The sequence below is a fragment of the Gambusia affinis genome, linkage group LG12 (assembly GCF_019740435.1).
Source record: "Gambusia affinis linkage group LG12, SWU_Gaff_1.0, whole genome shotgun sequence".
Lineage (NCBI taxonomy): Eukaryota > Metazoa > Chordata > Actinopteri > Cyprinodontiformes > Poeciliidae > Gambusia > Gambusia affinis.
The window spans coordinates 2352511-2368497 of NC_057879.1; the positions used below are offsets into that span (position 1 = coordinate 2352511).

Genomic DNA, 15987 nt, shown 5'->3' on the forward strand with positions numbered 1-15987 from the left:
CAACCCAGGACTTATCTGCCCTCTTTAGCATTAAAGAAACACCCCCTATCCTTAACAATAGACAAATGGCCAGACCATCTGTGTTGGACTCCACAGAATCCCTGGTACATCACAATCAGGGATTCACACCTATTGTCCAATCAAGTCTCTCTTCTGTGACCAGAACCTATCAGAGGAAGCCAGATCCACTGTTAGTCAGAGCAGACTTGACAGACAACATATCCGATGACCTCACATTTACGGAATTTTTCTATTAATGGAATAACATTCACTGACCACAAATTCAATAACCACACAATTAGAGGCTGTCTAAATGAAACTTTGTTCCCTGGGAAAATAAAAAATTTTGCAAATTTGAAAAAAAAAAAAAAAACATATTGAAAGGTTAAAAACTCTTTATTTAAATCTCCCCATACAACCAAAAGCTAAAGAAACACACTTTAAAGTTTTAAATGCAATTTACCCCTCAAAAGAGCTATGAAGAAATCGCTTTAATATTGATGACAATAAATGCTCATTCTGTGAAAGCGATATAGAAACGATAGATCATGTCTTCTACAAATGCAATCAAACCAAAAATATTTTGGAATTGCTTAGAAAGGTGGATCAAATCGAAAATTGCACTTCCTGAATCTATTTCAGGAAGAGATGTGGTAATCTCTGAAATGTTTTTGAAAAACAAACCAAAGAAACTCTGTTGTAACCTAATATTTTGTTTGGCAAAATTCCTTATTCATAAACAAGGAGTGCTGAGAAAATCCTCAGCTTTTAAGATTCTTTTCATTTGAATTCCAGTTATATTTGAAATCTCTTAAATGTATTGAATCATATAAATACCTAACTGAACTATTAATGGAATTGCCCACCGATGTATGTTAATCCTTACATATAAATCTCCTTGTTCCTATTTTAGTTATTATTTTGTTATTTTTTTTAATCAATATTACTTCGTATTTTTATGTCTAAATCTGCTTCTAGTATGCCCTCTATAAAATTGCACTGTTGTAATTACCTTACTTGTTTGTACTTACTTTGTTTAAATAAAGTTGTTTTGTTAAAAAAAAAAAGAAAAAAAAATCCGTCTAAGAAACGTCACTGCTCACATAGCCAGTGATTGGTAGTTTCTGCAATAGGGGGCGTGTAATCTTGTCTCTCATTGGTTGAAGTTTTAAATCTCCCTGACATGGTTGGTCGGAGAGGTCGGCGTCTGATTGGTTGACTTTACTGCCTTCAATTTTAAAAATGCGTTGTTTCTGATCGCTGGTCTGAACAGCTGCTCCTCCGTGGCAGAAACACAAAGGTCAACAGATCATTTTAAACCAAAAATAAGAGGTCACTTAAAGCGCTTTCACTTCATCATCATAACTTGATTTTACGGAATTTTGCTACGCTGCAGTGAAGTTTTATTGTGCAAGATCTCAGTTTCACTCACTTCAGCAGCGTTGCCTTGTTCAAGACCCATCAGGAGCTAATGTGAGCTGGTTTTTGTCAGCCGGTTTCTGCGATGCTAGCTGGAGAGGATGGCGCTCAGCTGCAGTGCTGTGTAGCGGTGGAGAAGTTGAACAGCTGCGGCCAGGCCACCCGGAGACAGCTCATCCGCAAAGCCTCCGTTATCCTGGGCCGCAACGAGTTCCAGGAGCTCATCCTGCGTGTGCACGACGGGAAACTATCCCACAGTTACCTCCTGAAAGAGTTCAGGCTCTTCACCAAGTTCGCCAGCGATGGGAAATGCACCGTGAAACTGCTCCCCGAAAACACCCAGGTGCTCCTCTCCAACTGCCCTCCCGACCGCCTGAAGCTGTTCCTGAAAACCCTCAGCGTCAAGCACCAGGTCTGGCAGATCGGCAAGCCTCTGACCGACCGAGAAAAGCTGAAGGCCGGCCTGCCCCGCAGCTTCGAGGCCATCAGCCCTCTACAGCAGAAAGACATCCAGAAGGTGAATGAGCTGCGGAGCAGAGCGGCCCCCTCCGGCTTGACAGACCGCATCAACAAGGGCCCAGCTGCGGGTACAGGTCAGCAGGTCAAACGGTCCCGAAGTGATGCAAGCTGCAGCCCGGTGAGTCACTGAGTCACCACACGCTGGTAAACTGGTCCAAAATTTACTTTTATGAGAGTAACATTACTGGAATATCCTTTTATAAAAGTAGAAATTAAAAGCTTTTCATTAAATGACTCTAGTAGAGGTGGAAAGGCAACTGAAGTGTTGTTTGATCATCATAACATCTGACTTAATTTGTGAAAAAGGAAAAAGAAAAACTAAAGCTATGTGCCAATTCTGGTATTTTAAAGAAAAAAAGGGTTAACATAAATTAAAATGTACAAATTCAGAAAGAAATTATATTAGAGATTGACAAAGACTTGAAAGGGATGTAGATCACTCTCTAGCAGCACATTAACATATAAGAGTTAAAATGAAATGTAGCTTGACATATATCCAGCTGTTAAAATGGCCCAGTCAAAGTCCTGAACAAAATCCACATTAGAGTCTGTGGAAAGACTTGAATTTTTTGACAGAAGCTTTCTGCCCAGTTTGAGATGGACTAAAATCTTCACCACAATTCAGCATATAGTAATGAAAAGCCCATTTATTACAGGAACTTTTTTTTAGTAACTAAAAAATTTTACACACCGATAGATGCTTGAAAACCGTTATGTATGTAAATTATGGTTTTCTGTTTACAGTTAATGAAAATGTGACATTTACAATTTGAATATTACATCAAACCAATTAATAAACATGTTTTAATACAGAAATGTAGTCTTAATGAATATTGTTTAACACCTGCTTGAAGGCTGTCAATTTTCTAAAGCTCCAAATTTTAATCTGACAAATTAACCTTATTGGAAGGCTTATTCTAATTTAGTGAATAACTGCACTTTTCTTTCAGACACTTTTTTTTTTCCTTCCTGCTGATTACATTAAATCCTAATTAAATACATAAGTTTGTAGCTGACAAACTGTCAGAAATTCAGACTTTAAATTCTTTTTTTTAATTATTATTTTTATTTCCCTTCAGGTAAGCATTAGCAAAAGCTCTTGCATTATTAAAGTCCACTTACTCTGCTTCCGAAGTCGATCTCCAGCGCTACGATTTCTGTAAAGCTATCTGGGCTTCAGAAACTCATCAGATGTTTTGGTGTTGATTACAGGTGAAGGGAAACCCCAGTAAGAGAGCCATCTTGTCTCTCCCAATACGGAAGCTCAGCAAAGAGCAGGCTGCTGTTCTCAATGCGGTGCTGAGCGGCAAGAACGTTTTCTTTACTGGAAGTGCTGGTAAAATGTACAATCTTCCCTGAAAGTCTTCTCCAACACTCTGCTGAATCGCTCTTTGACACCTTAAGATCTATATTTGAGGTACTGGGTTTTCTCTCCAGGTACGGGGAAATCCTTCCTGTTGAAGAGAATCTTGGGATCTCTCCCACCGAAGAGCACCTTTGCTACGGCCAGCACAGGAGTGGCTGCGTGTCACATTGGAGGAACAACACTGCACAGCTTCGCTGGTCAGAGGAAGCAATTTTCATCTTTAAATGAATAACGGCTCTGTTAAAACGATGCATTCAGGGTCTTGGTGGAAAGTGATGGCAATAGAACAATTTTCAAATTTTGAGTAGAGACACTGCTCTGTTGAAATGAGATTTCTCCTTGATTTGTCTTCCTTTTGGTCTAATAAACTGTCAGAATGCGTCCTCTTCCTGCCTAATTCTAACTGGGTTTTGTCACTTCAGAGTGTCCATGCTGACATTTACTCCGACCCAGTAGAAGAACTAATCCGGGTTTCACCTAAGACCCACTGTATTTATCATTAACTAATCTTTACTCATCTGCTTGCTTTATTCCAGGTATTGGCTCAGGCTCCGCCCCCTTGGAGCAGTGTGTGGAGCTGGCCCAGCGGCCCGCTGTGATGCAGCACTGGACCAGCTGTCGCCACCTCATCATTGATGAGGTCTCCATGGTGGAGGCTCAGTTCTTTGATAAGCTGGAGTCTGTAGCCAGGTGGGATCAGGAGTGTGACATTATCATTACATATTTAGAGTAATAATGAGTTTGATCTGGGAATGTCATTTATGTTTATGGAACTCCCAAGCCAATTCCTCATTAAAATGATAGAAATCAATGCTGTGTAAACAGCATTGTAGATTAAAGTGCTGTGTTACATGGTCTAAACAAAGTCTAAGTGCTACATCGGGTTCTTAGCCAAAATTGGTGTGCTTTGTTTAAATGGGCTAGTTTTTTGTTTAAAATATATTTTTAGTAGTTTATTAGTCTGGAGCCATTTTGCCCTCAGCCCAACTATTGATTTACAGGCCTTTTTTTTTCTCTTCAGACATTAGGAAAGGGTTAGGATTATGACCCACTAAGTAATTTTTCTTTTCCAAAACTGCCCACACTTTTTGATGAATATTAGTCCAGTTTTTCTTAAAATGTATTCAACAGACTTTGCTTAAAGTGACACTGGTGAATGTACGGTTTTGTTGGACCTTTAGTAGCTTTTCACACCTTTGGTCTTAACTAGCAGACAAGTGTTCATATAAACTTCAGCGTGCCAGATCCTACTGAGCTAATATTTGGAGTACTGGTCACGTATTGGATCAAATGTGTTCAAAACGAGAGGTTTTGAACACATTTTTTTAGCTATATATTTTCACACATTTGGACAGAGCATTAGTACATTTCATAATATCTTTGCCATTTCTTCCACATTTTCTGAATCAAATGCTTTATTCTTCTAATGTCTAAATTACTGCAGTCACAATGTTTCCTGGATTCAAATCCCATTCAGTTTAGGATAGGTGTGTGTACTGTAGACAGTACATGGAGAACCTAAAGTAAATTAACTGGTTTAAAATATAACTTTTATTAATTTTTTTTAACCAAACTCTGGGAAAGTCCATGTTTAATTATTGACCCAGAGAGCATGGTTCCTCTGATCAGGCAACAAATTGGACTTTTGAACTCAGTTGTCAAGTCAAATTTAAGGAATTTGTGGTATGTTTTTGACTAACCAGTGCAGTCTTTTTATTTTTTTATTTTTTCACTTTAAGCTGTGCTTTGTGGCTCAATAGAAGGGCAGGCAATGCACATGCTGAGGTTACTGTCCTCGATGCTGCTGTTCTGGGTTTGATTCCCAGACTTGGACTATTGACTGCATGTCTTGTTCTTTTTTTCTACCCTACTTCCTGTCCAGCTACTCATTAATACAGGCCAGTAACAAAAAAAAGTTACGTTCTCCAAGCCAAGCCCAAATGGGATTTGAATCCAAAATCTACTTGCACCCAGAAGCAGGTGTGAACAATATTTATTAAAGAGGAAGGCTAGCACCACAGCATGCTAATGCTTTAGTTTGTTTTCATTTCTTTTGTGTCATGTTTTAGAGACGTTTAGGAAGCAGGAAGTAGAAAATTATTTATTTTTTTAATCAGAATTTATGACTTCTTTGACAGTTCTCAAACTGAACTGTTAGTGTTTCAGCTGGTCTCTGTGCAGCTTTTCCCACATGGTTTTCTGAAATTGGTGTACAGGGAAAGACTCATGACACGTAGAGCTGCAGCAGCCTGTACTGTCCTGCTTGTGGGGGAAACCTGAATGAGTTAAGCTTAGTGGAGAACTCAGTTTTAAAAGATGTCTTTTTTTTTTTTCTTCAATGGTTTAACTGATGTCCTTGAAATTAACTCCAACTGTTATCAAAACTTGAATGGTGAAGCTTGACATTACAATGGAACAATCACTCCTCCTAATTGATGGGGGTGCCTTTCTGTAGTCACAGGATTTATTATTCTCATGTCAGATTAGTTGAGGCCATGAGAGACTTGGTCTGACCCAGAACTGTAGAACTGATCCTCAATGTGTCTCTTGTCAGGTCGGTGAGGAGATCCACACAGCCGTTTGGAGGCATCCAGCTCATCGTCTGTGGGGATTTCCTCCAGCTACCTCCAGTTCCTAAAGGAAAGGAAAAGCCCAGCTTCTGCTTCCAGGTTGGCCTTCTGCAGCATTTCTGCTGCAGCCCTACACTGGATCTTATTTTTGTTACTGGAGATAAAACTACATGTTAAATAGATTAGGACCCTCAGTATTGGTTTTTCCTGGTATACGGATGCATATGCTAAGGCTAATCTGAGTGCACTTGAGTCATTGCTGCTGTCTGTGTTTATTCATAATACAAACAATGTTCTTTAATGAGCATCGTCCTTCTCTCTGCACGTTTTCTGGGAATCATTATGGAAATTCATGGAAAACCTTCTGATCTGTGAACTTTCAGGCCAGGAGTTGGAGGAAGGTCATCCAGGTCAACATGGAGCTAACAGAAGTGAGGAGGCAAACCGACCAGAACTTTATCTCCCTCCTGCAGGCAGTGAGGGTGGGCAGGTAAAACAACCCCATGAATGATTGTGATGCTACTGCTTTACATAATATGCATGTCAATACTACTCTGAATTAGAAAGGGTGAATGTATTTTAGTTTCTTCTTTTATTTTTCCTCCCCTCCAAGTTATAAATGTTACACCCAGAGCAGCTCCATCTCCGGTATGAGTTTGAGCTTTTCCTGAAGGAAATGTTCTGTGTCGCAATAACTCAGGGTGTCGGAGGAAGTCACAGCCACGCTGCTGAAGAGCGCCTACCATCAGATAGAGCGGGACGGGATTCTGGCCACCAGGCTGTGTACGCACAAGGACGACGTGGAGCTCACCAATCAGAACAAACTCCAGCAGCTGCCAGGTCTGAATGCTAACTGCCTGCTCCTCTATTAACACCTTAAACAACGTCTTCACCAGCGTTGCACTGAGAAGTGGGTCTGGTGTGCTGTTCCTCCAGGTGTTTGCTAATTGGGGGGGGAACAAAACCGATAATTATTGGAAATTTTCTCCACTGTTTGTGCCACAAGAGTATTAATCAGAAAATTAAAATGAAACATAATTAAATGCAGTTGCTATGTGCAGTTTGAAATAAATCTGATGGGTATTTTCTAAACCTACATGAAGAGACAACCACAGACAACGTTTATGAGTTTTCAACCACGATTCTGCAGAAGGAGAAGACACAGCAAACCACTTCTCCAAAGTGTTTACCATGTGTTCTGACTCTCTGTCTTTTTATTAAGCAGGAGGAAAGAAAGGAGTCTGGAGTGAAATATGGGAGAGTAATAAATAAAAGAAGGGGGCTATTCTGAAACAAGGAAGAACTTCATTCTACACACTCGCAGTTTAAGGACTATACCAAGATAAGAAGCACCTGCAGCTTCAAGGTTTAGGGAAAAAGCAAGTTTTGTCTTTCACACAGTTTAACAAATTCTTCCTCTCTGGGGTGTGAATACTAAACCTTTAAATGAAAAGCAAACTGGTAACCACTTATGTAAGAATGATAACAAAACATAATTATTCTAACAAAATCACTTCTTGAAGCAGCATCCTGAAGAAGCCCATTTCAAATGATAATCTTTTGCAATAACAGTATTTGTGCTTATGATGCTGTGAATGCTGTGCCATGCAGTCACAACCATATGATTAGCTAAAATAGTAATATGGGTAGTTGTAACCCATATTACTACCACAGAATAATATGATAAAAATTTAAGCTTGTATCGCCCACCCCGAGTTCTGGAATCTTTTTAATTTTATAAGACACGATTTTATCAAAAACCCTATTAATAAGATAGCAGGAACAGAGAGGGGGTTTCAGTTTTGTTTTTTATTGGTGTGTATTTTCTGTCAGTGACCTACAGTAACTGAAGTGTTTCTCCTCGTCCTGCAGGGTCGTTGCGGGCGTTTGAAGCGCTAGACAGCGACCCAGAGCTGGTGAGGACCATGGATGCTCACAGCCCAGTCAGCAGGCTGATCCAGCTAAAAGTGGGAGCCCAGGTAGACTTCAGCTCAGTGTCTCCTGCTGAGATCGACTATGTTTGAATAAAACCACTTTTTAAAACCTTTTTCCGTCCCAAAAGGTCATGCTGACCAAAAACCTGGATGTAGCTCGAGGTCTGGTGAACGGCGCCAGGGGAGTGGTGGTCTCATTCGACTCAGGAAAACAAGGTTTGGATCAGTTTTCTTTCTTTTTTTTTCTTCTGTTGGCACAATACTTGAACAGGAACACAATGTTTGATTAAAAGTCAAGTTTGGTTTTTTTTTTTGTTTTTTTCCAATTGTCAGAGTGTGACAGAAAAGCTCCTCATATTTTCATTGAATTAAAACCAAATGAAAAAGAGCTTTTGTTCTTTCAGTGGGAGAACAAAAGTGTGCCGAATGCCACAGTGATACAGTGAGTAGGCGCATCACTATGTGACAGTAGTGGCTCCATTTAACAGCTTTTCAGCTCCACATGATCAGCTGAACCTACTTAAATTACAACAAAATAAACTTCAGAATTTACATTTTTTGCCAGCTTTTATAATTGTACTGACCTTTTGTTTCTTCGGACAGGAGAGGCAGAGATTTCAATTTAAACCAATTATCTTTATTCTTGTTCCTAAACTTTGTACCCCACTATTAAAAACAAAATCCTTTCTTAACACCATTTTGTGAGATTTCAAAATGGAGGGATCCTAAGTGGGATCAGAAAACCCCAAACCTGTCTCAATATGGATTTATGGAACAGTTCTGGGTAAACGGCCAAAAAAATGAAGTGTTGCTGGCAGAACCCTGTCCCAGCTGCCTGTCAACTCCATGTTGCGCCAACAGAGAAGTCTTTTTCCTGATCCACTGATCTACTCCCTCGTTTGTTGTCAGGATTCCCACGGGTGCGCTTCCTGTGTGGGATCACGGAGGTGCTGAAGCCGGAGCGCTGGGTGTTTAAATCCGCCGGCGGGATTCATTTGAGCCGACAGCAGCTGCCACTGAAACTAGCCTGGGCCATCTCCATCCACAAGAGCCAGGTGAGTCCAGGATCTGCACTGCAAGTCTGACCAAGTAGTTATCTAGTTTCTACTGCATATATCTTAGTTTTGTCTTCTCTTCCGGTATGTAACTTTTCATCAATCTATGAGCTTTTTTTTTTTTTTTTTTTAAGTAAATATTTCTTTAATATTAATAAAGTACTAGTTCAACTGGCCTATTATTTTCATTTATGGGAAAAATGTCCTCCTATAATACAATCTGTAAGTTGAACTAGCACTTTTTAAAAAAAATCTATATAAAGGAATTGACTTAAAACAAGCTCTTGTAGCTTGATTAAATGTTACCTGTAAGTTAGTTTTCCACTCAGTAAACTAAAAAAAGACTAAAACATTTATTGTGAAGCTTGAAGCAGGTGCGCTGGTGCCGTTTCAGCAGGACAGGTTCAGTGGAAGACGGTCTGTCTCCAGCATTTGTCGGCAGTGAACGGCCACAGACACTCGCTGATGGCTCTCTAGCATACTGAGTGGAAAATAGACAAAATGTTCATGGTAAAATTTAGTTTTTTGTAGTGACAGATGGGCTGTGACCATCACACTGATGCTGAAATGCAACTTTCACTAGGAGTGCAGGGAATTTGGATTTGACTTGAATTCAGTGATATTTTTTTTTATCTGTAGTTCAGCAGGAGACTCAACTTCTGACAGAGAGTGAATAAGTTTTCTTTGGAACTCGACAGGTCGGCTTATAACTGCTTCCTCTTTGAAGGACGGCTGAAAATAATTCTCTGAATCCTTTATGACTCTCGTGGTTGGAGGGCATGTTTATCACACCACCCTGCCCCAGCTCAATGCTGTGTCTTTACTCCGGCTATTGATAACTAGTTTCAGGGGACGCAGGTTGGTTCCTGACTAGTTTCCACTAAACCACCTTTTTTATTAGAGGCATGACCACGTTCCTTTTTCTCTAGATTTCCTGGTGCTCCTCAGTAAATGCAACCCAACTGTGCTCCTGCCAGGTGTTTCTATATCCTGTTGCTGGTTGGGAGACGGGGGAGGGGGAAGGAGGTGAGATTAGTGGCAACAAATCTATTTGGAAAGGAAATGACTGTTTCACCCTGCAGCCGCTATTGCTACTACATCCTGACCCCAGACTCAGTAATTGGCTGGAGAATGGAGGAAGAGGCCCTGTGGATAATTGGGATCACTGGTTGTGAGCACTGGGAGCAGGGGAGGTCTACAGCGCAGGTGTCTGCAGATATGATACAATTCATTATCATCAGAATTTAAATGACCTGTTTTGTTTTCTACTCTGTATTTAATATGGGTTCTAGAGTAGAAATCCAACAGTTGCAGTAAAACTGAGCACGAGGGAAGAGCGATGGCAGCTTCTGCACCCGGAGACTTGGCCTGTATTCCAGTTGTAGCTGGAACTGGAAAATTCTAATTTCACAATCAGAAAAATCGGATTTCCTGCAGGGAACAACTCCAATTACGGGTACCCCCAGTTAGGTAGTGAGGCCGACTTTGGGTCTCAATACGGCCTCTCCTCACATCAACAGTAACCTGTGGTGAAAATGGATTTATTTTTGTCAGACACACAGGTGTGTGTCTAATGGAAATTGTCAGTTTTTGACGTAATCGCTAAAATCTATTGGTTGTTCTTTTCTTCAAGTTTGCACAAGCTTTCAATTTGGAAAGAAAATTGAAAGCTTGAAAGCACAGGTGTCTGACAAAAGTGTCTGGAATTCTAAACTGAACAAATGAAGTGGTGTTAGCTTATGGAATGTAGCACTTAAAGGGACAGTGTTATGTAAAACCGACCTTTTGAGCTTTACATCATGTTATTCTGTCATGGAGAAAAAAAAACCTGGAGTGTTGCTTTGATTCTTTCATGCATGTTTGAGAAAACCTTTAATCTCCATGGCAACCATTCAACTGTACAAAACGCCTGGTCGGACTCAACCCAGTGCAAATCAGAGGAAAGCTGGAGAAAACCTTGTTGAAGAGTTAATAGAGGAGACGACATCCTGAAGGCAGAGTTTCAGAGAATGTTTTAAAATTTCAAGCTGTTAAGTTATAAAGTAAAAGTTCTTTTGTCATACTTGACATAGCATTTTTGTAACAATTGAAGTGAACATACTTACTTTATAGTCCAATAAAATGCGTTATATTCCTAGAAAATATGTAATACTGCCCCTTTAACCTCCTAGCATCATGATGTGTTATAGAAAAACTGGTCCTGGCTTATTAATTACAAGTTCACAAATGATGCTTCAGTTGCAATCATTTAATCGAGGAATTTAGAGCAACTCTGCCGCTAGGTTGTTTTAATATGGTACTGTCTTAACTTGCTGAGTAACTACACCAGTTAAATGCTGAATGGTTTGTTTTTGTGTTTTTTTTTCTTTTAGTCTGATATGCTGCTGCTCTATTTGCATACCTTCACTGGAAATGTGGCTGGTAGTTTATATTAAAACACAGTGTTGCTAGTTGATGCCTGTGAATTTTGAATGTTACATCATCTTCTGGTGCATTTTCAAAATGGGGAAGTTGAGGAGACAAAGTGTCATAATCCACTTTGATAAAAACCTGTTTTTCTTATTTTTTGTTTTTATCCTGATTTGAGTCTCGACTAGAAAACAGCTTCAGATTCTTGAGATATCGACGTGCTGCTCTCTCTCATTGTTCCCACTGCTGAGTGTGTTGCTCATGTTGAACAGCCAGTTTACCCCTTGTCTGCGTTTCTTGTGAAGGGAATGACTCTGGACTGCGTGGAGATCTCCCTGGCTCGGGTGTTTGAGAGCGGCCAGGCCTATGTGGCCCTGTCACGAGCTCGAAGCCTGGAGGGCCTCAGGGTCATGGACTTTGACCCGCACGTTGTCCGGGCGGATCCAGATGTTCTCCTCTTCTATAAGAAGCTGAGGAAGGAGCGGCTGCTCATGCAGGTGAGTGCGGAGCTCTCCCCATCTCCCAGAGTTTGGTCTTAACTAAAATATTTCATCTTCAGTGTCACCAAGTTTCCAGAAAGTGAGAATTGTGATGTTTTTGTGTTCAGAACTGATTGAGTGGGTTTTCCCTGCAGGCCTCCATGGATGATTTCTACAATAAAGAAAATGCTTGATGAGCCTCTGCATCTCCTGAGCCACTATGCACCATGTGCATGACTTATACTTTTAATACAATCTGAATTGTACTTAACTCACTGGCTGAGTTCCACTGCCACCTGCAGTTCATTTCTGCAACTTGCAGTTTTTGATTTTTTATGTTTCTAAATCACGTCATGATTTGTAATTTATTGTGGTTTGTATTGAAATAAACTTTTAGCCTTACTATCCAAGTCTTGTTGTCATGTAGTTTGTAGTTTGGGGGACTTTATGAATCAAAGATAACGTGAACAGCAAATTTACTGAATCCAGTGTCACATTTGCCACATTTGGTTAGCCTTTTACCAAACAATGGTTGACATTTTCCCTGAAGACAATTTTTATATTGACAAAAATTGTAAGCAAGTCTTCAGACTTTGCCACAAAGTGTTTTATGTTTCTAACATTTCTGCAGCTTGGTTTGGGTTGACCTTTCAGTGAATGCAGTTGACTGGGCAGGACTGGGCCTGCTCAGACACACACCTCTGAAAACGTTCCATGTATTTTGGATTGATTGGTGACCCCCTAACCAGCCGGCCTTTTATCAAGGGCCGGCCAGCCTGGAGTTAGCCAAAAGACAAATATACTTTTAATATGTAGTAGCATATAAGTAACTTCATGTTATTGTGGGATGTTGCATAGAGACAAATGAAGGCGTAAAGGTAATTTTATTTATACAGCACATTTTCAGCAACAACGCAATACGAAGTGCCTACTCCACACTTAACAGAAAATCTGGAAAAATTAATCAATTCTTATGAGTTTGGACCTTTCAGTCACATGAAAACTGTTAAATATCACTAAAAATAATTAGAAAAACTCTAACCAAAGTGGAGATTTGAGTCTTGCGCATTACAGGCACCAATATATCCACATACTTTCTTTGACAACTGACATTGTCTTCTTATTAACTTTGTATTATAATAGTCTAAAAGTATGTCTACACAAATGAACCTCCTGGCACAAAGTAAGTGGTGCCAGGTACCAATTAATTCCTAACAGGAAGTTGTGGTTGTTTTGAAGCAAGTTGGGTTTTAGCTTTGTGCTACACTGCCCCCTACGGGTTTAGCATGTTTGAAACCAAGCCAACAGAAGAACTTCTCTAAAACGGATCCAAAACGATGTGATGCAGATGTTCGTTTTTACATGTTGGCCTCAGACTCTAAGACTTAACATGAAGCATGAGAAGCGCTCTAAAGAGAGTGATTAGGCTGTTCTGTCTTTGCAAAAATCCTCAAATTGGAGTTAAAGATTTAAGATGATTGATCTCTAGCATCATTAGAAGTTCTTTGAAATCAAAAATCTAATTTCATATGAACTTATTCATTGCCAGGAATAACAAAGAATGACACGTCCAGACAGACTGACGAGGAATAAGAGGAAAATATTTATTTCTAAGTCGGAACAGTGATTCCAAGGCCAAACCCTGAGGTAAACGTTTCATTCCAATTCTTAACTCTGGACTGATTTCTTACACTGCTGCACCAGGGATGGGAGCAACAGTGATGATGAATAACAATGGTACTAAGAGCACATAATTACAGATGACATGCATTAAGTCTAACATGATTATGGGAAGCAGGTATCATGGCGGCTGCTTATTAGTCGATCAGGAACCTACAGCTACACTGGGTGGGGTTGACGGTCATTTCACATTGTGGAACAGCTTGTGTGCAACCTGAAAGCAGAGAAACACAATTAGATTATTTACTGAAACACACTCAATAAAAATCAGCTTCAGCATCTACAGCGTGTTCAGAGAGGATTAGAGAACAGAGTCTGTTCTCAACCAATAAACGTATTGAAGATTTTTGTATTGTTTGCTTTGTTTTGTTGTTTTTTTTTCCTGGCTGCTGGTGAGCTAGAAAAAAAGAATCTGTTATTTTTCAGCTGCTGAATCCTTACTGTGTTTTACATGTAGACTTTATAATTTTATTTTCTTCCTCCTGTTTCATTTGTGTGGATAAAATGAGTTTAAATTTAACCAAAGTTATTTAACTCTACTCAAACACTAGTCTGTTCATAGTCACATCTCGCAGTGCTTGCCTTTAACTAAAAGAGGAACAGAAATAATCTTCCTTTGGACTTGAACTCAGGCTGAACTGAGATCAGTTTCATTTCGTTTCCAATTCATTCTCATCATATTTGACATTCTGAATGTGTGTGGCGTTTTATTTGCAAATGTAGAAGTAAGAGCTTTATTTTTGACATGCGGCACTTTACTCTGCATGAATAAAATGCAACAATTTCAATTTGTTGGATGTAAAAATTAAAACTGTTAAAAAGTAGAACAAAATATTATTTTCTAGTGATGGATAGTCTAGTCAATAAACAGAAGTGAGCATTAGCCCTGCTAGTAAAGCTCAGTCTCTCCAAACTTCTCTGTAGTTCAAACTGCTGTAACACTTACACAATGGTCCCGTGCGTGCAGGAAGTCGAAGAGCTCTTCTGTGCACTCCTCTGTAGTGCTGGACCTGGTGCTGACCCTGGCTTCACACACCTCCAGACGCTCCTTCAGGTGCACACAGTGCTCAGTCTGCTCACATTTGGATCGTATCGTTTCCAAGGGGTCCTGGAAGGCACCAGAGTAGTGGCAGCAGCAAATCAGAATAATTTCCCCTCAGACCCAGTGCTAACCCACAGCCAGAAGCAGACAGTGCCTCGTTACGGCTGCACTAAGTGATTATTTTAGTTATTGATTACTCTGATGATTGATCAGATTTAAGCCTTTATTATAAAATATTTGAAATGCATTAAAAGATTCAAATGAGTATAATTAAATTGCTTTTATAAAATAAAACATTTTATTGTCTAAAATACTATAACAGCATTCCTTTACCAAATTCTTTATAATTTGTAGCAAAGGATGTATCTGCATTTAAAAAAAAATACATAAATGTGAAAAGCTAAAACCCTTTCTGCTGGACTTATCAATACAGTTTATGGTTGATCTGGTGATCAGATTTGGATTAACCAATTAATAATCTTTGGTCACAGCATTGTCTGCAGTAACAAGGTAAAACTGTGCCATACAAAGCAAAGTATTGGAATCATCAATCCATTTCCAGATGAAGCTTTTACAATCAAATCTGTAATAGGTTTGTGTGGTGATATGAAATATTATGTTATTTTAGGCTGAACATGTTTAGCTTTTAGGCAGCTGAACACATGGAATCCTCTATGAACTAGAGAATTGTGGTAAGGAACAAAAAGTTTCTAGAAAACGTGAATATAATGAATTGAAGAGAACAAATGTTGAAGTTTAGCGTGAAAGCATACTTGAATGGAAAAACACTCCATCTCCCTGCTGCATGTGTTTCTGTCCCTGTTCTTGAGCAGTCACTCATCTGCTTCATTCTCTATCTTTACATTTGCTTCCGTCCAAGTGAGACGGACAGAATTTAAAGCCACTTACCACCATGTCTTCCTCCTCTTCTTCCTCCTCTTCTTCCTCAGCAGGAGCATCCTCCTATTCAAAGGCAAGAAGAATTCCAGTCAGCTTAAGCTCAAATAAAAGCTTATTCAAGAACTCAAGGTGAACTTACACTCACATTTAAAAGCTCACTGGTAGCCAGTTTTTATTAATTATTCATAGATAAATCTCTAATATCTAATATCTATATCTTTGCCCTGACTTCGCTTAATCTGAGTCGATATTAACATGCCTTTCTATGTTATAGTTGTCCCAGTTTAAGGGCTGACTCTTCGCTCATACGGTCCACCACCGAGCTATTAGGTTACACAATCCGGTAGACTATTTTAATTTGGCTCCTGTTTACATATACTTGTCTATTTACTGTACCTCTTCATCGGGGTCTCCGGACGTGAGCATTTTTCTCTCGAAAACCATTTCAGCGAGTTGGAAACTAGCCAACAAGACAGCTACCTGAAGTGAAAGCCTGTCCTGATGTCCCTGTTCGAGGACGCGAGGTCGGTCACACGCCGGAAACGAGTAGAACGCTATCTCCGGCTACAGTTTCCTACTGGGTGAAATGTTTTATCGACGTCTATTTCGTCTAA

The 15987-nt window shown here is 39.7% G+C and overlaps 2 protein-coding genes across 2 annotated transcripts; one reads left to right on the forward strand and one right to left on the reverse strand.

The window, feature by feature from the left end:
- The first annotated feature begins 1201 nt into the window (after positions 1-1201).
- pif1 (PIF1 5'-to-3' DNA helicase homolog (S. cerevisiae)) lies at positions 1202-12161 on the forward strand. The gene is made up of 12 exons (XM_044133024.1): positions 1202-2056; positions 3151-3274; positions 3376-3501; positions 3841-3994; positions 5859-5973; positions 6258-6364; positions 6575-6714; positions 7747-7853; positions 7937-8024; positions 8718-8863; positions 11578-11769; positions 11907-12161. The coding sequence occupies exons 1-12, from the start codon at positions 1505-1507 to the stop codon at positions 11943-11945; spliced, it is 1890 nt and encodes a 629-aa protein (XP_043988959.1). The 5' UTR covers positions 1202-1504; the 3' UTR covers positions 11946-12161.
- A 1170-nt stretch (positions 12162-13331) lies between these two features.
- On the reverse strand, positions 13332-15930 carry LOC122840538 (cytochrome b-c1 complex subunit 6, mitochondrial-like). The gene is made up of 4 exons (XM_044133026.1): positions 15770-15930; positions 15383-15436; positions 14378-14539; positions 13332-13645 (listed from the first exon to the last, which is right to left on the reverse strand). The coding sequence occupies exons 1-4, from the start codon at positions 15815-15817 to the stop codon at positions 13613-13615; spliced, it is 297 nt and encodes a 98-aa protein (XP_043988961.1). The 5' UTR covers positions 15818-15930; the 3' UTR covers positions 13332-13612.
- Between the last annotated feature and the right edge of the window lie 57 nt (positions 15931-15987).